Raw genomic sequence first — 26567 nt, 5'->3', positions numbered from 1 at the left:
TACTGTGTGCTATGTGGGGTTGGACTGCCGTTGCTGCTTCTGCCAAGGAAAGGACAAAGACTGGAACTTTGCTGTGAACCTGCTTGAAGAAGAATCTCCAAGGGCCTGTTCTGAAGTCTCAGGGACACAAAGACGTAACCCCCAGATGCCCCAAACCCTACTTCTGAGAGTTCTGACCTGCCAGGAGGTGCCTATTCCAGTTTTGGGCCTCTGGAGGTTGTTGCCGCTTTTGGGACCTGGAAGAAACCTAAGAGAAGAAAGAAAACCTGTCTCCGACGCCATCTGCGATGCTGCTGTGATGCCGGGACTTGCACCGAGGCCAGGGGCTCCGCTCGTGAAGTGCACGACGCACCACATGGCCTGCACCACAGCTTTGACACCTATCAATGCCTGCCAACGCCTGCAGATATTGGCATTCCCGATACCAGTGCTCCCAGCGACTCCATCACTGCCAGCGCCTGCATCCTGTTATCACGGCGCCGATAACTGCTGAGGGTGACACCATGAACTCGCTGACTTGTCACCGGAACCGACGCCTCACTGCCAACGCAACTGACTTCCCCTGTCCTGGATTTGACGCCTTGCCTCCTCGCGGACAGACACGACGCCTCACCTCCCCCATGGCAGCCAGGGAGCTGGCCACGACCTCAGCACTGATGCCTCACCTCCACGATGCTGTGCATCGTCATAGACTTCATTTCCAAGGTACTGTTTGTTTGAGGGTCCATGTGACTTTGTTCCTGACGCTGTGTTCCTCGCGGACGGTGCCGAGCCTTGGATTTATTGCTGTCACAACGTCGCAATAGCCCCAGGTGGAGCTATTTATTTCCTACAAGCTTTATTTTTGCAATAACTGTTCTAAAGTCTTATCTTATTACCTGTATGTTGGATGTTTGTAGTTTTTTGCCTTGTTGAATTTAGATAAAGATACTTTATTTTTCTAAACTGGTGTGGTGTCCATTTGTGGGGTTATCACTGTATTACTGTGTGTGAGTACAAATACTTTATACATTGCCTTTGGTATAAGCTTGTCTGCTCGTGCCAAGCTACCCAGGGGTTGAGCAGGGGTTATCTAAAGTGTGTATCCCCTTATCCTGACTAGAAGCAAAGGTCCCTATTTGGACAAAGGTGCCTACCTCTGCCAACTAGAGACCCCCATTTCTAACAGAACCCATTTAGCTACTTGGTTAATCCAGTGTTTGCTTCCCATGAGCTATTGAGATAAATCATACTGATGATGTGAACTTCTGGAATGTTTATTGGGTCAATAATGCCACGCCCCTTCCATCCTTCACAAATACCTAATGGCTCTGCCGGTGGTTCAATACTTTAATACTGATTTTTGTCCACGAACGTCCATGTGGTCAAATGTTTGTCACGTAAAATGTCTGAACGGGTTCTATTGGTTTCTAGGCCAATCTCCTCTTGTTTCTGAGTATAGTATCTAGGAAAAGAGGTATTTTGCACAGCACAATAAACATCAACATATTTGCTTGCCCACACTTTCTATGTGTATTTCACCAACCTCCCTCACTACTATAGCAGCTTCAGAGACAGGGGTAGCTGACAGAAGCTGATTATTTTAGAACAAAATGCAAAATCTGAGTACACTGGTGGCAGAACCATATTAAACTGCATGACTACATTAGGTGGGGAGAAGAGCGTGTGTGTGTCTGCAGGAGCGGGTTTGTTAGTGTGTAGCTGTCCTAACTAAAATCATTGTGTAGAGTTAGTGTTGAGTCATCTCTCTTCAGGACAGCCATAAAGAGAACACAGTGTATATTATTACTCCTTAACAGTTGTGCACTTTGCCCACTTTTACCAACTAACTGGAGGTCCAAGGTGTCTTTACATTGAATAGAGTGCAGAGTTACTTTCAAACAAGTTGCAAGACTGATAGAATGCAGGAATCATGAGCCCAACTGCAGCTTCCTTAGCATCTCTCTATTATTGCTGAGAGCAGTTATTCCCCTTCATAGTAGCAGCTGAGTGACCACTGTTCACCAGAGCTTGTTTATGTCTGTGCCTGATGTGCATCTTAAATCTCTTGTATAGATAGTCCCACTGCATTGCTCTCCTCATTAGAAATCATGTTCTGACTAGTTAAGGGAGACAGTTGCCCATACAGCAGTGACAGAGCAGGGACTCATCCCTTGGGTTGGCCTATGTGACATAATCCAACTGCAACTGTGGGAAACGCATATTTCGCTTGAGGGAGGAGTAATAAGCAGCTCAGATGATCAAGCTATGTTAGGAGCTGGGCAGGGGAAGAAGGAGTAACAACAAATGCTTTCAGTTATAACAACAACACCATGAGGAAGAAAACAACATGAGAACCAGAGAGATCAACTCGCATCAGCAGTGGTTCCACGCTACAGCTCCATACAGAGACCACCTTCCTACCTCCATTCTCCTTCGTGTGAAGTCTGCTATTGTATAGCATAATCGCAAGTTACAAGGATCAGATGGTAAAGTCATGCCACTAAGCTTTGCAGAGACAGGCAACTTTAGACTGTATTCCTTTTTGTCTCCTCCTAGTCTCAGAAAAGGTAGTTTGGCCATTACAGCAATATGAATACAGTCTATAGGAGTTCTAGTACATTTAACATTTTCATGACATTGGAAAAATCCATAAAAAAATCCATGAGAGGATAAAATGCACAGAGGTTTGACACGTAAGAAAATCCATAATACTTATCACTGTACCCGGAGTGCCCGTCTCCAGATGTAGGTGACAACTCCATCCAGCCAGGCATGTGAAGACGTCTGGTAACCAAACATAAGGCTAAAATTGTCCACACTCAGTGGGTTGATTTTTACGAGTTTATGAGCAGTTGCTTTCTCTGGGTCCTGCATTCCTGATGCAGACTGCTGCTGGGAGGTGGTGAGCAGATTAAGGGCCTGTATCAGGGCAGAGATGCAGGTGCTCTTCCCAGACCCCGGTGGACCAGCCACAATGATTCCTATGGATGTAGGAAAAGAGAAGCATATAAAACATCAGACTGACCCACCTGAAGAGTAAATATACAAATTATAATATAATTAGAATATTGGCAGTTGCCGGAATAAGTCTGACCCATGCCCTTGGAAATACAAACATGCAGGTTAAACTGTCTCTTTGTAATAGCCACAGAAAGAACACTGGGTTTAGGGAATAACATTTTCATGTTTCGTAAGATTTTATTTACAAATCTACTCTATATCCTGTCAAATCAAAACAAAACTAGTATAGCTTCTGAAACATGGTTGAGGAGTTTGGGTGCCTGTTCGTTGTCCAGTCAAAGAATGATCTATGTAGAGGGGTGGTGAGTCAAAAATTTTCAACGGGCCAACATTTTACATACTATATTAGACCTGTTATCCTTCGGGTGGTCTTCCCTCAATTTTTTGCCTGCTTCCCGCCACCTTTTGTTGTATCTTTTTGTTGGCCTTACAGCTCTGAGCACTTTACCACTGCTGATCAGTGCTAAAGTCCATGTTCTTCTCCCCTAAACATGGTAACATTAGTGTACCCCTGACTGGCTTACTTAGTTTACCTGTAAGTTAATTGTAAAGTGGTATACAATATACTCAGGGTCTGTAATCTAAATGCTATTAGTGGGCCTCAGCACTGGTTGTGTCATCCACACAAGTAGAATTTCAAACCTGTCTCAGGCCTGCCATTGCAGGGCCTATGTGTGCAGTTTACTGCCACCTCGACTTGGCATTTAAAACCACTTACCAAGCCTTCAACTCCCCTTTTATTCAACATAGGTCACCCCTAAGGTAGGCCCTAAGTGACCATAAGGCAGAATACTGTGTAACTTAAAAGAGGCACATGTACGTTTAAGTTGTACATGTCCTGGCAGTGACAAACAGCTAAATTTGTTTTTTACTGCTGTGAGCCCTACTCCTCTCGTAGGCTAGCTTTGGGAATTCCTTAAACACTTTTTAAACTGTAATTTCTGATCAGAAAAGAGTAACTACACCATGTTTCATATCTTTGGAATTGGGCTGATAAATCCTCTTTAGTGGTAAAGTTGGATTTGACATTACCCTTTTAGAAATGCCACATTTAGAAAGTGGACATTTCTCTGCTCTTAACTTTGTTCTATGTGCCTGCAGCCTGTCTCCAATACACGTCTGGGCTGGGTGACAACTACACTTTGTGCATTCCCTCTAGACAGGCACAAGTACAGGAAGGGCTGGATGTGACAGAGGATTCATCTGCATTCTGATAGCCTGCATGGGCAGGAAGTGGGAGAGGTGTCTAACACTTACATCTGAATAGGCTGTGTCCTGAACTCACACAGAGGGCGGATTACCCCCCCCCCAACCCCACATGTAGCTTGGCAGACAGGACTGGGTTGAAAGGGATCCCAGTGCACTTCAGAGAACTCTTTTGAAGTCACCCCCTCCATCAAACGCACTTTTGGTGTATAAGTACTAGGACTCTGACCCTACCAAATCAGTACACTACTGGACCTTTGAAGAACTCTGCTGGAGTAAAGACTGCTGTTCAGTAGGGATTGCCACTTCGCTGTGACTGACTGTTCTGAAGAACTGCTTCTCTGCTTTGCTGAGCTGCCCTTTGAATTTGCACTGGTCACTCGTGACCTCAAGTAACATTTTGACCGCTAGTGACTTCTAAGCATTGCTTTCACATTTAATCTTTAAAAATTCATATCTCAACTTCTACTTATTAGATTTTTGTCATTTTGGTCTTGTTTTAATCAGATAAATGTTCCCTATTATTCTAAACATGTATGGCATTTCCATTGAGCTGCTGCAATTTAAGTGTTGCACAAATACTTTACACATTGACTCTTAAATTAAGCCTGACTACTCTGTGCCAAGCTATCAGAGGGTGAGCACAGGTTAATTTAGGGTATCTGACTTACCCTGACTAGAGTGGTGGTCCCTTCTAGGACAGAGTGCAAACCTCTGCCAACTAGAGATCCCATTTCGAACATAGCAATTTTAAGAATGTGTCTTGTAGTTCAACAAAATTAGTCTTGTATGTACATTTGCTATTTATCAAGTTTGCTTGAGTCATAAAGAGCAGCAAACCCAAAGATTTCAGGCATACTTTGCATAATTTTTTAATACCTACTTGTGTGTGGTAAAAAGACAAATTTTAGAAGTTCCACAATGTTGCTTGTTGGAACTTTACAATTATAAAGGGCACTTATGATAGTGGAAGACCCACCAGAATGACAGATTCTATCCCATCTCAAATTTAGAATTACTGGCAAAGTAAAAGTGTTTTAAGGAAGGTCACTGAGTGGAGTTAAATAAACACCCATACACCTCTATGTCTGAAGAAATTCACAGACCTTTTGCAGGCAGTTTCTCACCATGGAAATGCACACGTCTACCACAGTAAAGAGCAAGTGCCTCACAAGAGTGGAAATGGGAAAGTACCCTATGTTTAATAGGTTTGAGGAAGGGATTTCTCCTTGGACAATTTATTTTCCTTATGGAACAAATTAAAATGTAATGTATGAATGCACAATTCAGTATGATTCACTAACACTCATTTTTCCTTTAGTAAATATGCACCCGAAAGTTTGCAACTTTGAGTATCCTTAGAAATCTAGGATGCAAAAGGGTTTAAAAAAACAAAATTGTGCTTCCAGACAAGGGCGGACACAGTGACCGCACTACCCTGTGTTGTTCCTTTGTTGTCAACTGGTAATCAAATGTAGGGTGAGCGTGCATAAACCAACTCCAGCACTTGCCTTCGTTGAGTGCCATCTGCTGTGCAGAAAACTGAGAGAATGGGATTGGTGGAGTGGTGCACTGCTCGTTATTGTGACATTGGTGGTCAAATACTTAGCGGACAGTTCTACTCTCAGCCCGCCTGACAGACTTTGCGCATACAGGCCCTTAACAAGGCGGCCCCCGCGCTGAACACTTGCCACCTTACAGCTCCGATCAAGAAAGAATGCTTACACATGCCCTGAAGAAGTTCATTACATGAACAAAACGCGTTGGCTGGCAAACTATTTCTTGGAAAATAAAAAAGACTTACTATACATCAAGACTCGTTGAATATTTGACCACCGATGTCACAATAACAGGTTTAAAACAACAATCCTGAATTCTTTGTGAATCCTGTAAAAGTTAGAATTTACTCCAAAGTTACGCGTACTCCTACAGCAGATTTCCTTTTTTCACAAATCTGACTATGTGAATCTAACTAAAACTTAGGAACGTCCCCTCACCCACTATATCTGGTATAACACTGCTGTGTTGCCCAGTCTGACAGCTCATTTGTCATGTCATAATGAATGGTAGTATATTTTTATTTGGTCTGGCGTTAGCCAAGACCTTTTGATTACTAAATTTATATATGTGCAATGTGGTTACTTATAGGGGCTTTCAGCCCTCTTCGTCCATTGATATGTTGTTGTGTCATTAACATATTTCTTCCGTTCAATTTAGCGACAGGCAAACTTATTTGTGAGTGAAAACATACTGCTCTTTCACAAGAATCACATCCACACATAAAATATTTCCCTTCAGTGCCAGGGACTATTATAAATATGGGTGGCTTTTTGAACAAACAATACATTTTTGCTTTTAGAGAAATTTGTTTACATATTAGAGAGAGAGCCCAGTAGTTCTCCCAGCAATAACGTTTTTCAAAAACCATGACAAAACACTACAAACACTGCAAAGCCAAAAGGCCCGCAGTGGACACCAGACATGAATGGCAGTACCTTTTTTTTTTATTATGACAACATATAGCCTTCCTCTTTCACACAAATGTGAGCCAGCACAAGACCGATTTATGTGCACATGCATGTTTGTTAATAAGCAACTCAATAGTTTTAGACAAATTTTGAGGTGATTTGTGATATTTGTGACGTTACACCACCAAAAGCACGGTACAATAAGTGTTACTAGATTCAATGTACACATTGAAAAGAAAAGAGCTAAATAAATATTACTTCTGAAATTATATAGTAACAAAGAGCAAGCTGAGGTGGTGCGAATGGCTTGCTGCCGTAAAATGTATCCAGCGTTGTAAGTATCCAAACATTTTACTTTTAGTGTTTGAGACAATGTTTCAAAGACTTTAGATGTATGGGATTCAATATTGACATACTTTAGGTGATATGGGGCCAATGTATCAAGCCTTTTTCCAATTTGCAAACGGGCAGATTCTCAGAATCGGGCCGTTTAGGAAATGGAAAAAATCCTTTTGAGATGTATCATCCCAAAAGGCCATCGCAAAATAGAGAATAGCAAAATTTGCTATTCTCTATTTTGCGAATGCAATTAAGGAATTGCAAATTGCGATTCCTTAAATGCAATTCTGGAATCACCAGAAATTTGCTATTTGGCCTTAAGGAATTGCAAATTACCACCAACTTCAAGTTGGTGGTAATTTGCGATTTTCTTTAAAAAACCACTTTTTTGATTTTTTTACAGTGCCATATGTCGCACAAAGATGCCCTTAGGGCATGTATGTGAGCAAAATGTATATTTCAAGGGTGCAACAGGGTGTCCTTTTGGCACCCTTGCAACCCTGGAAATTGCATTCTCAATTTTCGATGCTCTAATTGGTAATCGCAAATTGAGAATGTCTTCCCATTCATTCCTAGCCCATTGGAATGAATGGGAAGGTATTCCTTATTTGCGAATCTCAAGTTCCGATTCGCAAATAAGGAATATGTGGGATTCGCAAAATGTTTAGCAAATACATACATTGCACTTTCAATTCTCTAATTGTGATTCTCTATAAAAATGGCAATTTGAGAATCGCAAAACTCTTTTTTGATACATATGGCCCATGGTGTGCTTACACCTCATCGATAGCAGGTAGATATTCCATGCACAGCATGACGTTGTCAGGGTATGCTGCAGATTGGAGCAGCGGGTGTACAACAGTTACAATACATTATTATACTATAACACACCTGCTTCTAATGAAGTTTCTTATAGCGGATGACATGGGCATTACCAATATGCTGAGAAAATGGCCTTACTTTTTGTTTGGCTTTTTGAAGGGCATTTAGGCTTAACAATCGTTGATGACTTCTCTTCTTTAGACGGTGTTATCCGCTGTTAATTCTCTGAGCAGAGGGCAATAACATTTACATGCGCTACACTTCCGAAGTGGTATAGAGATTGATTTCATATTTCCACAGCTGATCTCACACCACATGAAAACACGCACAGAGATTGCAAACTCTAAGAATATCCCTCCCCGTCTAATAAGAGCAATCCTTTGGCTACGAGGGCCACGGATGTGTGCAGGCCCTTGGGGTTTCAGCAGAGCCCACTTCACATGGCACCTTGCTGATTTCATCGGTTCTGCTTTACAGTCACACACATGGGAAACGTTATCATTCCACGCCAAAAGCTGTCTTACCAGGGTGTACCAGAGACAGGTTGAAAAGCTGTTTCACTTTGTTCACCCATGGGGAATGCGCAGACAAATTCTTTTCTTCAGCTTCTGACAGAATGGCTTTTTCAAGGTCAACCGCAGGCGCCTGTCGGAATCCAGATGGGTCGTACATTCCGGCAAAAACGTCTCTGACAATCTGCTTCAAGACTGCAAGGCTCTGTGCAAATTATAGAAATATACATAAGCTTACAAAGTTACCATGGCCTTTCTATCTCAGCTAAGAGAGACAATCACAGGTTTTACATATTCAATCTTAAATCACTTGGTCACTTGGTTTATCATGTTTTTTTTTTTTTACAGAATAATAGTTTCCTTGTCATGTGGCATTTAAGTTCAAGGAACTTATCAAGGTTGGGGATAGGGACAGATGGGTGGTGGTGTACCTCTCTCGATATTACGAAACAATATTCCTGACTACAATATTGTGATCAAAATATTGTGACTACAAACATATTGCTTACAAAATATAGAAAGGAAGTATATTTAAAAAAAACTTTTTTACAATAATATCGAAGTTTGAAACATAGCTTACTTAAACATTGTTTTATTTTGTTGTATTGTATTGTTTTTAATTTATTATTTATGTTATAGTAAAATGTATTTGTAATTATTTTCCAATAATATCATAGTAATGTACATTCTTTTCATGTTGTGTGTTTTTATTGGATTTGGATGGGTAGTGTGCTTAAAATTTTATATTAAGTACATTTAAATATAATCATTTGAATTGTTTATGACATTTTAATTTCAGATTAAAGAGTTTACTGAGTGCTTGGGTGGGTAGTTTTTTTTATTAGTCATTAACTGATGTTAATTAATGTTTCGTTATGTATTTTTTAGATGATTGATACATTTTCAAATTACTTAATACATTTTAATTATGGGCTGCAGGGTTTAATGGGAGAGTGGGAGGCTAGTGTTTAAGTAAATATATTTACATTGATAATACCTGATTAATGGCTTATTAATCATTTTTGTATTATTTACTTTTTTATCTACTGGTTTAAATATTTTAATTTATAAAAAGCATATATGGTTTTGCAAATTCTTTCATTTATTTTTATGTATATGTTGTGTATTGAATTGGGTGGGCTTTCTTATTTTTTAAGTGTAAATTAATTACTGTTTTAGTGTAATATTTTACAAAGATGATTGATTTCTTAATATATTTGTCATTGTATAATTTTCTGGTACCTGTGGCATATTGGAGTGCGTGGGTAGTGTTTTTATTTAAAATGGTTATATTACAATTAAATGAAAAATAAAAAGATTTCATCATAGCATATTTGATTACTTTTCTTATATGTTTGTTATGGGGTGAGGGAACTGTTATGCAAAACATTTGTGTGTAATTCTGATGTACTGGATATATTTTATTGTTTTACTTTTCAGTATATTTAGGATTTGTAAATTATTTATTTACATTCACAAAGAACAAGTTACTTACCTTCAGTAACGCCTTTTCGGATAGAGACTATCTGGTGTAGATTTCTTACCTTAGAATATTTCCCAGGCCTCTGACTGGATCTGGAAATTTCCAAACAGTACCCCTGAAAGCCAGTAGATGGCGTCTTTCTGCCCCACAATGTGTAGCAGATCTTGATGCAGAGTTCTATCCATTTTGAGATGCTCGGTTTCTGCACAGACGTACCTATCTTGGCTCCTGCCAAAGAGTGGTTTGTCCATCCATAACTCTTTTGTGCGATAAAGGTAGCATGCTAACGCTCTTTTTGAGTCCAGACCTTGAAGTCTTTCCTACTATTTGGAGGGATGAGGAGGAGAAAAGAAGTTTGGCAGGGGGATGTTCTGGCCTACATGGAAAGGCGTCACAACCTTCGGAAGGAAGGAGGCACTTGTCTGGAGTACCAGGTTGTGTGGACAGATGGTGGTGTAGGGAGGGTGCGACGAGTATGTGCAATTCGCTGATCCTCCTAGCCGATCCCATGGCCACTAGAAAGGCAGTTTTGATCGTCAATAGCCTAAGAGGGCAATGGTACAGAGGCTCAAATGGAGCACACATTAAGAAAGTCAGAACAAGATTTAAATCCCACTGGGGTATGAAGAATGACCTGGGAGGACACATGTTGCAAGCCCTTTGAAAAGTCTTTCCACAACAGGTGACTTGAATAAAGAAGGTTCTTCCGGCAACTGCAAAAATGCTAAAATGGCCTATAAATAACCTTTAACTGTGCCCGAAGCAGAGCCCTGCTGGGATAAAGATAGTGCAAACAGAAGAACCTGAGAAAGAGGTGCACAATGAGGATCGATGTATCCAGAAGCACCACATGCCACAAATTTATCCCAGCGGCAGGCGTATAACGACTTGGTGGAGGAAAGCCTGGCTGCCAGAATAACATCACAGACTTCAGAAGGAATGTCAAAAGTGGTCAACTGACACCCCACAGTCTCCATGCATGAAGGTGAAGGGTGGACAGGTTCGGTGTGGGACTATTCCCTGTTGCTGAGACAGAAGATCCTCCCAATGGGACAGTGTGATCGGGGGTCGATGTTCATGCTCAACAGCTGAGGATACCAGACTCTCTGTGCCCAATCTGGAGCCACAAGAATAACATGGGCCCCATTGCTTCTGATCTTCTTGAGAACTCTGGACAGGAGTGATATACGCTTAAAAGTGTACAGGAGGCCTTAGCTCCACTCTAGATGCAAAGCATCTCCGAGCGATAGCCACCTTGGAAACTCCAGCGTGCAAAACTGCTGAAATTGCATGTTCTTGGCAGTTGCAAACAGATCTAACTGAGGCTGTCCCCACTGTTGAAAGGGACCGTGCAACACCTCTGGATGGAGAAGTCATTCATGAATCACTAGGCATCATTGACTGAGATCATCCGCCCTGGCATTAAGAGCCCCTCAGGTGTTGAACCATCAGGGAGATGACCTGGCTTTCCAGCCATGTTCAGAGATGCAGAGCCTCTTGAAAAAGGGTCTATGACCCCACCTCACCCTGTTTGTTGCAGTGCCACATGGTTCTGGTGTTGTCCACGAACACCTGTATCAGGTTTCCCTTGATTGAAGGAAGGGAGGGATTCAATGCCAAGCGAATCGCAAGATGCTCCAACAGTTTGATATGGATCCAAGACTCCACCAGAGACCAGTGTCCTCTGATCTTCTCCACTCCCAGAATTCGCCCCATCTCAGAAGTGACACATCTATCACTACAGTCAACTTTGGTTGGGTAAGGGAGACAAGTCTGTCACTGACCTTATCGCGGTTCGTCAGCCACCAATACAGATCTTTTACAGTTGCCTCCAAGATCTGGACCATGTCGGGGAAATTCCCCTGATGTTACACCCACTGGGACTTCAGGTCCCACTGCAGAGCCCACATATGCCAATGGGTATGTGTTACAAGCAGGATGCAGGAGGCCATGAGACCCAGCAACCTCAGGATCATTCTCACCGAAATCCAGGATAGAGGTTGAAAGATCGGAATCATAGCCTGAATATCCTAGGCAAGGGGCGCTGGTAAGGCCAAAGGAGAACACGGAAAACTTAAAGTGCTCTTGGCCCACCGGAGGTAACATCTATAGCATGCAGGACGGGGATGTAGAAATATGCATCCTGCAAGTCCAACAATACCATCCAGTCTCCAGAGTCCACAGCAGACAAAACTTGCACAAGCGTGATACTTTTGAATTTCTCATTTTTCAGGAAGAGATTTAGAATGCACAGGTCTAGGATAGGACAAATGCCTCCACCTTTTTGGGTGCCAGACAGTAGCGGGAATAGCAAAGCTACTTCTGATGCCATCACCCTCTAAATGGCTCCCTTGGCAAAGCGAGACAGCCCTTCCTGACAGAGCAAGAAGAAGTAGTACTCTGTCAGCCAGTTGTATGTGGGTGGCATGGGTGGAGAGGTGGCATAGGTGGAGTAGCCCCTTGGGACGATTTGTAAAACCCAACGGTCTGATGTTATTGACCTCCAATGGTGCAGGTGATGGCATATCCTGTCCCCCCACTGGATGCCCATGATGGTTGGAGGGCAAACTAAAGGGTTTGGCTGCATCAGCTACTGGGGGCTGATAGACTGGTTCGGCCTCTGACTACCTGTCCCACATGGTCTACAGGACCATGTCCTCTGTCACAATAAAGCTGTGGTGTCTGGTAGGGTATGGACGCAGTTGGAAACCCATTCCATGGCCACAAAAGGGGTGGAAGGCGGATTGAGGTTGACAATGGGCCATAGAAAAGCCCCAGGACCTGGCTGTAGCGCTGCTGCCTTAAAATACTTCAGCACTGAGTGTGCCTTCTCTACAAGAAGATGAGAGCCATCAAAGGACATGTCCATTAGCGAGGCTTGGACATCCCCTGAAAAGCCAGTGGTTCTCCGCCAGGTGTAGCGCTGCAGAGCCACTGGCGATGAAATTGTTCTACCGAGCGAGTCAGTAGTGTCCAGTGAACATTGTAAGGTGAGCTTTGCTGCATCTCTCCCGTCAGAAATAGCTTGGGAGAGTATGGCTCGGGTTTCTTCCAAGACCATATGAGGCATTTACAGAACCGAATCCCGGATTGTATGGAAATATCGGCCAAAGGGCATGCAGTGTTTATTGACCACAATTCAAGGCTGGCAGAAGAGAACATCCTCTTGTCAAAGGTATTCAGCCTCTTGGATTCCCTATCTGGTGGGGTGGTAGAGAACGCATTAGGGTTGACTCTAAAGGTGGAGGCTTGGACCGCCAAGCTCTCTGGGGTGAGGTACTGGGTAAGTAAACTGGGGTCCCCAGGAGCAGGCCGATGGTACAGAGCTTGGACCAGGTCAGAGCAGGATGTTGGTAAGGGCTTCATTAAAAGGGAGTAAAGGTTCAGAAGGGGCGACTCCCAGCTGAAGCACCTTTGTCGAGACGTTCGCCTTGACTGTCACTGAGGGCAACTGAATGTCCAAGAACTCATTTGCCCTATGCACCATCGCAGGGAAAGAGGTTCCCTCCTCCGTAACCAAAGGAGGAGGAGAGACCAAGCCAGTGTCAGGTGAGGTGTCTAACCCACTGGCCTCCCACCAGTTCCTCATACTAGTTGTCCTTGGTCTCATCTAGTGGAAGCTGGTATCCAGAAGGGTTCTCAGACTCCACCCCTCCCATTTGTCTCCCTCTCAATGGCAAAAGGCACTGTTTCTGATCTTGAGGGCATGGTCCCGGTCAGCGCTGGAACACCGTGTCAGAGTTAGGAATGATGATGGGGATGGTGCCGCCATGAGGCGTCAGCAGTAAGGGGGTGCCAGCACAGAAGCGGGCAATGAAGAAGGTATCGGTCTTGCCGGTGGCTCCACTCCAGAGCCAACAATGGATTCATGAGGATTGACTGATGCTGAGTGCGAACTACCCAGCAGGAAAACAGTGGGTCCCTTCTGTGCCTGTGGTGCCCAAAGGTGCACCAGAGGGGCCAGGCCGCCCAGATACGAGTGGGACATCCTGTCACACCCAGAGAGAAAATCTCTCAAAAACGTGTTTGACAAAAGCTGAGAAAAAAGCCAGTCAAAAAACAACTGAGTATAGCTCTTCACGGATCAGCGCTATCTGGCGCAGAAAGGAAAGAACTGACATCAGTGCGCCAGGGCTGTGCCTATACAGGTATCACACAAGTCATTTCCGATACGGAAACAGCCAAATGATGCCACTTACCGGCATGCAGGGGTACTGTTTGAAAAATTCTGGATCAAATCCGATGCCTGACGAATATTCTGAGATAACGAAACTGCAGTTAGAAGTCTCTATCAAATATAACGTTTAAAATGTATCTATTTTATTAGTTGATGTATTTTATTTTCAAAGCACTCCCCCAACTTATGGGCCATCCCCAATGTCTGCTCGACTTGAGTTCAAAATAATAACTTTGATTCCCCTCCACTAATCAATGCGCTTTCCACAATATTTGTTAGACTGGAGCTAAAATTGTAAATCTCCCCCTACTCCCAATGCACTGTCTCCAATGTTTGGTAGAGTGGAGTTAGAGTAGTAAATCTGACCCTCCCAATATATGCACCTTCCCCAGTGTTTTTTAGACTGGAGTTCGAATAGTAAATCTGCCCCTCCCAATATTAAGACTCAGGCTGTCTGTCTTGGTGTTCAGGTAGCCAATCAGATGGTTGAACACTAGTCAAATTCCATGCTGATGTGCCCATTGCCAGTGCCTCTGAGCCGATCGACAAAGTAAGTGAGTCACCACTCCTTCTTTCTTGCTAACATAACACTTTGCTGTTGTACTGTCCATCATGATCTGGACAGCCTGATGGCAATGGAGGGGTGGAAGGCCATGAGCACCAGCCGAATCACCTTCAGTTCTAGCAGGTTGACATGAAGTGTATGCTCCTCTGGATACTCAAGGCCTCAGATCTCCAGTTCTTAATTGTTAGCACACCACCTGAGGGTGGATGCATCCATCACGACAGTGACCACAGCTAGAGGACAGAATAGGGCATCCCTTGAATTGGGCTTTCCTGTGCTGGCCACCAGACTAGGTCCCCTACAGTGGTTTGGTACACAATGGTTGCCTTCATGTTGGAACCACTGCATACGAAGGCACCACTAGAGAGTCCTCATGTGCCAGTGTAAATGCGTGACCAAAAGGATGCAGAAAGCTAGCAGATCCAGAAGGCGGAGAATTGTCATGACTGGAATCCAAGTTCCCTCCCAAAAGATCAGAATCATATCCTGAATGTCCCAGATCCTCTGTAGAGGGAGGAAAACTTGAACTGATGTCATATACAACAGTGGACCTATAATCAGGAGGTGTTGTGAGGATTCCTAAATGAGACTTGGGTATGTTGATGCAAAACTCAAGCTGAACAGAAGGGATGCTATCACCTGCAAGTGGTATAACATCATCTGCAACAAGCTAGCTTTGACAGCCAGTTCTCCCCTTATGGAAATGTACAGATCCTGAACTGATTTGTGCCACGACCACTGCTATCACCTTTGTGAAGACCTGAGGTGCTGAGGTCAATGTGAATGGGAAGACTGCGAACTGGTAGTGGATGACCCTACCACAAATTACAGGCAACTGCTGTGCAACCTCAGGACTTGTATGTAGAAAAATGCATCTAGGAGTACCTGAGCCAGGGAGAGCCTGTTTAGCTTTTTTTTGTTCAGGGAAAGGTTTAAGAGCCTGAAGGCTAGGATCGGACAAAAACCGTCGTCCTTTCTAGGAACCAGGAAGCACAAAGAGTAGCACCCTGATTAATGTTCAGTTCGGGCACTAACTCCACTGCTCCGTTGTGCAGCAGAGATGTCATCTCCTGCTGCCGTATTTCTAGGTGTTCCTTTGACTGAAAAAGTCTGTTGGGGTGGGGAAGAGGATTTTGGAATGGTAGGACATAGGCTCTTTTGAAGATCTGAGGGTCCATGGTCTGCTTTAATGGTCTTCCAGGCAAATAGCAAGGAAGATATCCATCCTCCAACGGGTCACTCATGCGACGAATCTACAGCAGCTTTCCAAGTGGTGCTGCAGAAGAGGAGGGTTGGTGGGTCTGACAATATTTTGAAGTGGTTTTATAAGAATAGTGTGGCCTGTGGTGTTGAAAGCAGTGGAGAAGTCTACCAAAATTAAGACCGAAGGAATGTTATCAGACGCTGCACATAATAAATCATTCACCATTGCCAAAAGTGTCAAATCTGTGCTCATGTTGGAAAACAAACTTGGGAGTCATCTAATTTCCAATTCCAGAAAATGGGTCAGTTATTGTGACACACATGGTCCTAAGATTTTAGGAGGTGCAGGGAGAAGAGTAACTGGCGGTATTTAGATACTGCCACAGACTCAAGTCTACACTATTTCAATAGTGGAACTACAGTACCTTTTTCAAAATATCTGAGACTAAACCTGTGTTAAGTGAAGAGTTGATGATATCCTGTGAAACCAGTGGGCTGAAAGCCTCTAATTTTGAGAGATCTGTAATAGGTACTGAATCAAATGTTAATTCGGATTTACATTGATAGAGTAAGTTCAGATGAATCGATTGATTCGAACTTTGAACACTTAGCAGGTAGATGTGTTGAATCCAAGGTGTATGCTGCATCACCAGTGAACAGAAATTTAGTAATAGAATCTCAAATGTTTCTATTTTACAGATAAAGAAATCACTTAATTTTTTCCAAAATGAGCTGGAATTGTAGTGAGACAGAGCCCAATGAAACAGTTGTCTGACACTGGTAAATATTCCCTCTTAAGCATTGGATGGGTTGTACATTTATTGTCCAAATATAGTTCTTAGCTAATTTAATTGTGTTACTTTATTTTATTTAGTGTTTTATAGAGCGCGAAAGTGACTCGTTAGGGTATCAGAGCTCTTTACTGGGATAACACGTTGTATACAAGTATGAAATAGTCAAAGGAAAAAAAACATGAGTAGAATGAGGTGAAACAATTGGGAATAACAGGGTGTATACAATGTTCAGATCATAATGCAGAGAAATCCCCCAAAAACATAATTTGCAAAAACTTTGAAAAAGGCACTTTAGTGCATTTTTCAAAGTTTCATGTTGGGCACACACATGCCCTTGGACCTATTGGTACTCTCTATGACTTATTCAGAGCTCTCCTGAGAGAATTAAGTTCATCATGGAACTGTGGGCAAACTTGTTTTCGATTTGACGCATAGAAAATGTGGCAGGTGCAAGAGTATAAAGAGTGCTTGAGATGGAAGAGCAATAAGAGACATGTTTAGTAGTGACATTTGTCATATTACCTAGATTTGTGTGTTCAGGCATTAATAAAGAGACTAGGGATCTGAAGTAATGTCGGACCAGTTTCTTGTCAGTCTAACACAGACCTGAGTTACTCTGGATGTGATGTATTATGCATTTGTCCAATCAACACGTGATGATTTGATCATACCAAGGCAGGTATTTGGATGTAAGATAAACAGTTTTTGGGTCCAATTGTCCGGTCTAATGTGGGACTTGCTACATGTGCAGCACTCTTTACATATTGGTGCATTTTACATTCTATGAGTAAAGTCAAGAAATGTGGGAAAAATGGCTTGTCCTGTCTTCCCATGTGTCTGTTGAAATCCCCCAAGATGATAAGAAATAAGTCTGAGGTGGTAAATTCACTAAGTGTGTTGGCAAGGTAATTGAGAAATATGAAGGGAGAAGATGGGGCACAATATATGAATAGAGACATCATGTGCACCTGTTTTGGAAGAATCCTGATTGCAAGAGTTTCAGAATCTGATAGGGAGGGGGTGAGCAGGAGAGGAAAAAAGTATATATCTGGAGTACTTCCCGGTCTATAAGCATACATTGATCATATGATGGTGTGGCCTCTTTCATATAAGTTTCCATAGCAGGCTTCAACCATGTTCTAGTAAAAAACAATATGTCTAACCAGCTTCTTGCTTGTCACTATGTAGACAGACACCAGTCAGCACACCAGGCAAGGTGCTACACTTCAAACAATAAATGTATCTCTTTGCTGGTAGTGCAGCTGAATGGCTTTATTTTCAAAGATTCTAAAGATTTATGAAGTTTCAATCCACCTGCTATAAAATCACTTACTCTGATGACCACGCACTCTACCAAAATAGCCTGAAGAACCCAGTCAATTCCTAGCACACCAAATAGAACAGCCGGGCCTGGTAGTTGGGCATAGGCCACGGGAGTTCACCTGCCCAAAGGCTATAGTGGGGGAACTACAGCTGGTTCGACATCCTACATCCTGGAATTTATATTTTAAGCTCAACACCCTTTGCCAGCACATGGTGCCCCAAATAACCTATCCCTCTCTGAAGCAGCTAATACTTGTCCTTTCTCAATGTCAACCCACTTGCCTTGATTGCATCCAACACTCCACTACGCTCAACCTCAAATTATGTTCACTTTCAAATGAGTCCAGTGAAACCCAGTTACAGAGGGCAGACACTCTCTTATACGCACTTTTAACCCCTTCTATACGTCAGACACGCAAGAGCCGGACGACGCATAAGTGCTCATGTGGGTTGGACGGCTCCCGCGTGTCCGACGCCATGGCACAGGGAATCCCTCTGGTGCGGTCAACAGAGGGATTCCCTCCCCCCCCCCCCCCCCAACAGCCTCGGGAGCTTCCCCAGCTCCAAAGGCTGTATTTTAGGTTTCCCTGAAATGCCGATCAGCGCGTACGTCGCGATGACGTAATTTCAGTGAAACTGAAATGAGCCAAGAGGCACATTTCAGTTTCACTTTCTACGTGCTCAGGCGGCTATCTCAGCTCCCTGAGCACGTAAAATGGCAGGAGTGGTATCGTTGGAAAGAGGAGAATATCCCCTTTCCAATGGTACCCCTCCCTAGTGGATCCCTGCTTAGAGATCTCCCGAGGGGGGCGAACCCCAAGCAGTAATCCACCCACTCGGCACCAGGGAGGGTGGAGTAGTCCCTTGGGCAAGGGCCTTTGTTCCCCCCATTTTACATTGGGTCAATTCAGGCAGAAAGCCCACTAGATACCAGGGATTTTTTCCCTATTTTAATTAGGGGGGGGGCTGCCAATATGGGCATGCCAATGCCCTCACCCCCCACAAAATTCCAGTCTTTCTGCCCCCCCGGGGGGGGAGAAAGCACTCTAGACGCCAGGGATTTTTTTTATATGCCCTGGGTGGGGGCTGCCCAGAATGGGCATGCAAACACCCCCACTCTACCCCCACAAATAAAACAAAAGACTTTCTACCCCCCAGGAGGCAGATCGGGGCAATAGCCCCTTACCTGCCCTCGGGGGGGGGGGGGGCAGACAGCCCTCTAGCCACCAGGGATTTTTCTTTTTCAAAGTTCGGGGTGGGGGCTGCCCAGAATGGGCATGCCAATGCCCCCACACCGCCAAAAAAAGATGCCACAGTCTTTCCCCCCTCCCCAGGAGGCAGATGGGGACAGTAGCCCCTGATCTGCTCCCCGGGGGGGGGGGGGGGGGGCAGGGAGTCCACTAGGCACCAGCGATTATGCTGGCTTTTTTATACATAGGGGTGGGGGCTGCCCAGAATGGGCATCCCAACGGCCCCACCCCCAAAAGAACAGCCACAGTCTTTCTGCCCCCCCTTGGGGGCATATCGGGGCAATAGCCCCGATTTACCCCTCCCCAGGGCAGCAGAAAGCCAATTAGGCACTGACTTTTTTCGGAATGTGCCTACCTGTGGATTTTGAGTCCTAGCGCAGCTGGCTCCCAGGGAAACATAGCAAACCTGTAAATGTTTGAAAACAAGACACCGAGGGGAATCCAGTATGGGGTGACTTGTGTGGCTCTCACTAGGTTTTGTTACCCAGAATCCCTTGCAAACCTCAAACCTTTTCCTCACATTTCAGTGATGGAAGGTTCTGGAATCGGCGCAGATCCACAAACTGCCACCCACCCAGCAATCCCCAAAGTCTCCGATAAAAATAGTACCTCACTTGTTTGGGCAGGCTTACTACCCGCGACAGGAAACGGCCCAAAACGCGACATGGACACACCACATGTTTACAGTGAAAACTAACCCTTTTTTTTCTTGCAAAGTGCCTAGCTGTTGATTTTGAACCCTAGCTCTGTCGGCAGCAGGTTCAGTTACCCAGAATCCCTTGCAAACCTTACACTTAGTAAAAAAAACACATTTTCCTCACATTTCTGTGATGGAAAGTTTTTGAATCTGCATAGATCCACAAAATTCCACCCACCCCGCATTAACCAAGGTCTTCCAAAAAAAATGGTACCTTAACTGTGTGGGTAGGACTAGTGCCCGCGACAGGAAACAGCCCAAAACACAACGTGGACACACCAAATTTTTACAGTGAAAACTGACCCTTTTTTGCAAAGTGCCTAGTTGTAGATTTTGAACCCTGGCTCTGCTGGCACCTAGGGAAACCTAGAAAACCTATACATTTTTGAAAACTAGAGACCCAGGGGAATACAGGATGGGGTGACTTGTCTGGCTCTCACCAGCTTGTTACCCAGACTCCCTTACAAAACCTAAAAACTTTGTAAAAAGAAACACATTTTCCTCACATTTCTGCAATGGTAAGTACTGGAATCAGCGTGGATCCACAAGATTCCACCACCCCGCATTCCCCAAAGTCTTCCAATAAAAATGATACCTCTTTCGTGTGTGTGGGTCAAGTACCTGCGAAAGGCAAGGGCCCAAAACGTAGTGTGGAGACATCAAAATCACCTATCACAAAACAACCTGTTTTTGCAAGGGGGGCACCTAGGGGAACCTGCCAATACCACACATCTCTGAAAAATAGACACCCTGGGGAGTCCAGGGAGGTATGGCTTGCGTGGATCCCCCAACATTTCCCTACCCAGGATCCCCTGCAAACCTCAAATTTAGCTGAAAAAAAATCTAATTTTCCTCGCTTTTTTGTGTGGGAATGTTGTGGGATCACCGGGCTGACACAAATTTCCTACCATCTAGTGTTCCCCTAGGTCCCCCGATAAAAATGGTACCTCACTTGTGTGGGTAGGCATAGTGGCTGCAACAGGAAATGGCCCAAATCATATTGTGGAGACTTCAAAATTCCCTATGATAAAACTACCTGGTTTTGCAGGGGGGCACCTGTTTGTTTGGCCCTGGGCTCGCCGCTATTTAGAGAAATAGACCAAACCCACACATTTCTGAAATCTAGACACCATGGGGAGTCCAGTGAGGTAAGGCTTGCCCCAATGTTTTCTTACCCAGAATCCCCTGCAAACCTCAAATTTAGCGTGGGTTCACTGTGCCGGCAATATGTCCTACCACCTAGCGTTCCCCTTGGTTTCCCAAGTAAAACAATACCTCACTTGTGTGGGTGGGCCAAAGGCCTGTGACAGGGAAGAGCCCAAAACATAGGGATTAAAGGTATAGCACCTCAAATTCTCTTCCCTGAAAGAGGTTGAAAGCACAAACAAATAGCAAAAAATAGGCTATATCCCGGTTAAATGCCAAAACTGTGTAAAAAGTTTGGTTTTCTGACAAAAGTTTGTCAGTCCCTGAAAGCTGGGAAGATGGTGATTGCAGCACCACAAACCCTTTGTTGATACCATCTGCAAAAAACAGACGCTTTAACCTGCAGCACTTTTTTCCCATTTTCCCTCTAGGGGAGTCAACAAACCCTGGGTACCTTTAAAAATCCCCATGATGTTGGAAGAAAAGGACACAAATTTGGCGTGGATACCTTGTGTGGTCAAAAAGTTACAGGGGCCTAAGCGCGAACTACCCCAAATAGCCAAAAAAAAGGCTTAGCACAGGGGGGAAAAGGCCTAGCAGCGAAAGGGTTAAAAAGGGTGTACTTTGGGGGCCTCCTCAACTTCAGAAAACTGCTCTGGCATCTCAGTCTCTTTTAACAGCTAAGTGAGGGGAAAATGAAAACCAGAGATAGTGCACAGCTAAATGAAAATGTCATAAGGCAGGGCAACACACTTTCCAGAGCTATGCAGAGAACTTTCCGTTTGAACAGAGGGGATCTGTGCTTTGATACTAAAATTTGGCAAGAAGTCCAAACACAAGAATGTGCAAAAACTGTTTGGTTATTATGCAGTCAAAGATGTGCCTTGAAGCTGATAATCAAGTTGGCATGCTGTGGAACAAATGAATCACATTAGGAAGTATAACTAAAACATCACAACTCATTTCATACCCTCACTACAAACACATGATGTCAGTTAACATTATTTTTCCAAAGGCATTAAAAATAATGTAGGAAGAGAAGCAATGGTGCCATCACTGTCCTCCAAGGTCAACGGTTGGGGACACTCAGTAGTAAATGTATAGTTACCATTAACAAATGAGCTAATTCAGACATTTAGGCACAAGTTCACTCTTTTGCAGGTATGTATAGAATGTTATACTAAATTGCTTGTCTTTACAGGATCTTTTTTTGTTACAACTGGCAGTTCTCTTACTGTTCAGTAACTTACGTCTCCAGCCATTCTTGGCCCCAAGATCTCCTGCAGTGACTCAGCGATAATAGCATGGCTTTCCTTGGCAGCCGCTATCACAGGATTAGAGGAGAGAGGCTTTTTGTTTCTGTCTGTGCCATATCCACCTTTCAGACTTGGAGATGGGCCTGCAATAAATAGGATGAAATACTATAGAAAAGCAGTTGAGTACGTGCGCAGTCACACAACATCTGTACATTTTAATTCCTGCTTTTTGGGCAAACGGCTGTGCTCCTTTCAACATCTCACCCAGTGCTGCTGTGAAATTCTCCTCCTACGGAAGCAAAATGGCTTGTTCGTACAGATGCGTATTAAAGGGCCTGATGGTAAAGAGTGTAACAGAGATCTGTACACTGCTCTGCAAAAACACTGTGGGGCCTATTCACAAACCAACATCCAGAAGGACTCCGCCTCTTCTGTCTTTTCGGTTTTGGGATCTTAGACCCAAAGTAGAAGCTCTCTGGACACTTATGTTTTAGTAGTAAATGTGGGAGTGGTAGGGGGAGTGGCTATAAAATGGGGAATTCTTAGTAAGAAATGGGAAGGATTTTGAGATGAGTACGGAAGGGTTAAGGAAGGCTAAGGAGGAGTTTAAGGAGGAACATGTATCCATACACAAACTGGTTACTAGCTACAATCTGCATTTCAAAATTACAGTAGTAACATACTGCAGCTCAGACCTGGAGCATGCCCAGCATCGCACACGGCCAACCACCCTCTCTTAGAAAATAAAACCCTTTAAGAAACAATGTTAATAATAAATATTTATTTATTTCAACTTTCTAAAAATATATATATACATTTTGATATTTTAGAAATTATATTTATTTATTTATTTATTTATTTAATGGTTTTGTAAAGCGCGTAGTAACTCCGAAGAGCATCCCAGCGCTGATCTGCTTCTCCAGGGGTTTTGGCCAACTAATGGGATTATATTTGCGGGAAAAGGAAGGTCTTTAAGGTCTTTCTGAACTGGAGATATTTCGGTTCAGTCCTAAGTTTTCGGGGTAGCTGGTTCCATCTCTTCGCCGTGTGAACCGAGAAGCGACGGCCACCGGTCTTAGCTTTTCTCACTCTAGGGACTGCAATGAGATTTTCAGAATTGGACCGGAGATCCCGCTCTGCTTTGTATGGAATTAAAAGTTCTCTCAGAAGAGGGGGACCGTTGTTGTTGAGTGTTTTGTGGGCCAGACAGAGGGCTTTGAACAAGACCCTTTCTCTGACTGGGAGCCAGTGGAGAGAGTTGAGGGCTGGCCTGGCGGAGGATCTTCCAGGTGTGCCCGTAAGTAGGCGGGCTGCGGCATTTTGGACCTTCTGCAGTGAGTTCAAGGTGGCCTCAGGAGCTCCCAAGTATATAGCGTTACAGTAGTCTAATCTTGCCAGGATTAGACCCTGAATGAGGAGCCTCCTTGCGGTCTCTGGGAGCAGGGGAAAGATCTTCCTGCAGGCTCTGAGTAGTCCAAAGCATGTTCCTGCTGTTCTCTTTGCCTGGGTTCTGAAACTCATGTCCTTCTCAATCCACACACCCAGGCTCTTGACTTCTTCCTTAGGTGCGGGAGGATCCCCAAGGCACCTGGGCCAAAGGTGAGGTGGTAGGGAGGGCCCATTGTGGCCCATCAGGAGGATCTCAGTCTTGGACCCGTTCAATTTTAATGAGGAGAGATTCATCCATCGGTGGACTTCAGAAAGGCAGCTGTGGAGGTCGGATGGGGCGTGGTGAGGGTGGGAAAGGGTAACTACCAGCTGAGTGTCGTCGGCGTAGTTGATGACTGACACGCCGTACGAGCTGACCCTCTTCTCCAGTGGGGCCATGTACACGTTGAAAAGTGTAGGGCTCAAGGATGAGCCCTGTGGCACTCCACACCGGAGGGGGATGATGGATGAGCAGCTGTCGTTTTCCCGCACCTGGAAGGAGCGTCCAGTCAAAAAGGATTCTAGCCATTTCAGGGCCAGACCCTTTAGTCCGATCTCTCCCAGTCGGTGGATTAGGGTGGGATGGTCCACAGTGTCGAAGGCCGCACTGAGGTCTAGGAGGATCACTGCCACTGATCCTCCCGTATCCAGAATGCTTCTGGCCTTCTCCACTGCTGTCAGGAGGGCGATGTCGGTGCCCTGACCTGGACGAAACCCTGTCTGGGAGGCCGCTAAGAGGTTGTTGCTTTCAAGGTAAAGCGATAGTTGTTTATTTACCAGCTTCTCAGCGATCTTGCTGTTTCCAGGGAGAAGGGATATGGGCCTGTAGTTGGCGAAGTCCTGCGGGTCTAAAGAGGGTTTTTTCAGCAGACCTTTGACTGCTGCCGCTTTCCAGCTGGGGGGGACAATGCCCTCTGAGAAGGAGGAATTGATCAGGGCCGTGAGGGGGGGGATGATGGTATTAGACACTTTTTTTAGGAAGCGGAGGGGGGCAGGATCAAGGGGAGAACCACTTTTAATTGCGGCCAGCATAGCTCCTACTTCTTCCGTTGTTACGGGCCCGAAGGTGTCCAGGGAGGGTTGGAGGGCTGGTGGCAGTGGAGGGTTGGCGGTAGTGATGGTAGGATCCGGCTGTGTGGGGTCCTGTTCGGGGGGGGGAATGGTTAGGAGAATGTTTTGAATCTTCTCATCGAAGAAAGTGGCTAATTTTTGGCATTTGGTTTCCGCTGCTTTGGGGTCGAGGGGTTTGAGTGGGGGGTCAGGGGCGTGGAGTAGTTCTTTTAGAACTGAGTAGGTTTCATGTGCTGAACAGGCCGCGTTTTTAATTCTGTCCTCGTAGAAACTAGCTTTGATGCTACGGAGCTCTTTTTTATAGGATTTTACCGCGGCGCGGAATGCCTCTTTCCGTTCCTCGGTTTTTTCCTTCCTCCAGTTACGCTCATGTCTTTTGCACGCCTTACGTAGCAGATTGAGTTCCGGGGTATACCAGGGTGAGGGGTTGACTCTCTTGATGTGTCTAAGAGAGTGGGTTTTGGGCAGGATGGCGTCAAGCGATTGAGTGATCCAGGTACTGAATTTTTTATCCCCTTCTAAGGTGTTATTGGGGGGATGAGGAACGTTTTCTCGGAGTTTGGCTGCCCAGACATCTGGTTCCAATTTTTGCCATTGTCTGGAGTACGTTCTAATTTTTGGGAGTGGCGGGGGCACAGTACTAATGTCCCATACTAGGGGAACCAAAAAGTGGTCCGTCCAGGGAAGGGGGATATGGTCAAGGGATCTAAGGTTGGGGATGTTGGAAAGAATGGGGTCGAGCAGTTGCCCTTTGTCGTGGGTGGCCTGTGGGTTTTTAAGATCTAGGCCCATTGAGGTAAGATCCTGGAGTAGTTCATTGGCCAGTTTGTCGTCTGGGTCCAGGAAATGTACATTGAGGTCTCCTAATAATAGGTAGTTAGTTGTAGACGTGCATTTGACGGAGGTCTGGTCAGCAATTTTGGTCGGAAAGTCCCCTAAATTGCCTGGTGGGCGATATATCAGCGTTCCTGATATCGAGGTGACAGGGGAGATTGTAATGGTATAGTGGCAGATTTCATAGCCCTTGATGTTGCCATCAGACGTTCGACAGGTAAAAGTGTCTTTGAGGATTATTGCAAGTCCACCTCCCCGACCCTCTGGTCTGTTCTGTGAGCACATAACGTACCCGGGGGGGAGTGCTAAAACAATGTCTGGGCCACTACTGGGGGTAAGCCAGGTTTCTGTTAAGAACAGAACGTCTAGGCTATTGTTGGTAATTAGGAGGTTTACTTCTTGTGCGTGTTTCACAAGCGACCTGCAGTTAAGTAGACCTAAGAGTAAACCCTTTGATACCACAGTCTGGTTGACGGAGTTACAGCGGTCACAGCCGGAGAATTGTGTGTCTCCGGTTAGGATGCGCGAGCAGGAGGGATGTTTGTTGGTGTTCAAGGCTAGCAAGTCATCCCGGGTGTAGGTCAAGTTGTTAGGGGCTGCCACGGCCAGAGTGACTGGGCCTAAGGCCGGCTGGGCCCGGACGGGCCCAGACGGGCTTGCCTTTGGCGCGCCTTCGGCGCGCTGACGGCGCGCCCGCTGCGCCCGTCCGCTGCGCGTCCGGTGATTACACATCTTTATGGGTGGAGAAGGGGCCGGATGGGCGTGGCCTGAGAGTGGGCGTGGCCTCAGTTCCTCGCCGTGAATGGCGTCCAAATGTTTGGTTTGTTCTTGAATCGGTGCAGCGAAGGGGTCGCTGTTTGGCGTGTCTCAAGCCCGCTGTGGGGGTTCTTGCCGGGTGAGTGCGCAGTTAAAAGTGCAGGTTATTTTTAAAGTATATATAACTATTATTTTAAAATATCTTAAGAATTTATTTTAATTTTAAATTAATTC

The 26567-nt window shown here is 44.8% G+C and overlaps 1 protein-coding gene across 1 annotated transcript in view; it reads right to left on the bottom strand.

Moving 5' to 3' along the window:
- LOC146817397 (dynein axonemal heavy chain 5-like) overlaps nt 1-26567 on the bottom strand; it is a 1608734-nt gene that overhangs the window by 602043 nt on the left and 980124 nt on the right. The window contains exons 50-52 of the mRNA XM_085609634.1: nt 22239-22387; nt 8363-8555; nt 2707-2963 (exon numbers count right to left, since the gene is read on the bottom strand). Of these exons, the coding sequence (XP_085465760.1) occupies nt 2707-2963; nt 8363-8555; nt 22239-22387 (599 nt within the window). The remainder of the gene's footprint in view (nt 1-2706; nt 2964-8362; nt 8556-22238; nt 22388-26567) is intronic.

The sequence above is a fragment of the Triturus cristatus genome, chromosome 6, assembly GCF_964204655.1.
Source record: "Triturus cristatus chromosome 6, aTriCri1.1, whole genome shotgun sequence".
Lineage (NCBI taxonomy): Eukaryota > Metazoa > Chordata > Amphibia > Caudata > Salamandridae > Triturus > Triturus cristatus.
This window is presented reverse-complemented; position numbering and strand designations above follow the sequence as displayed.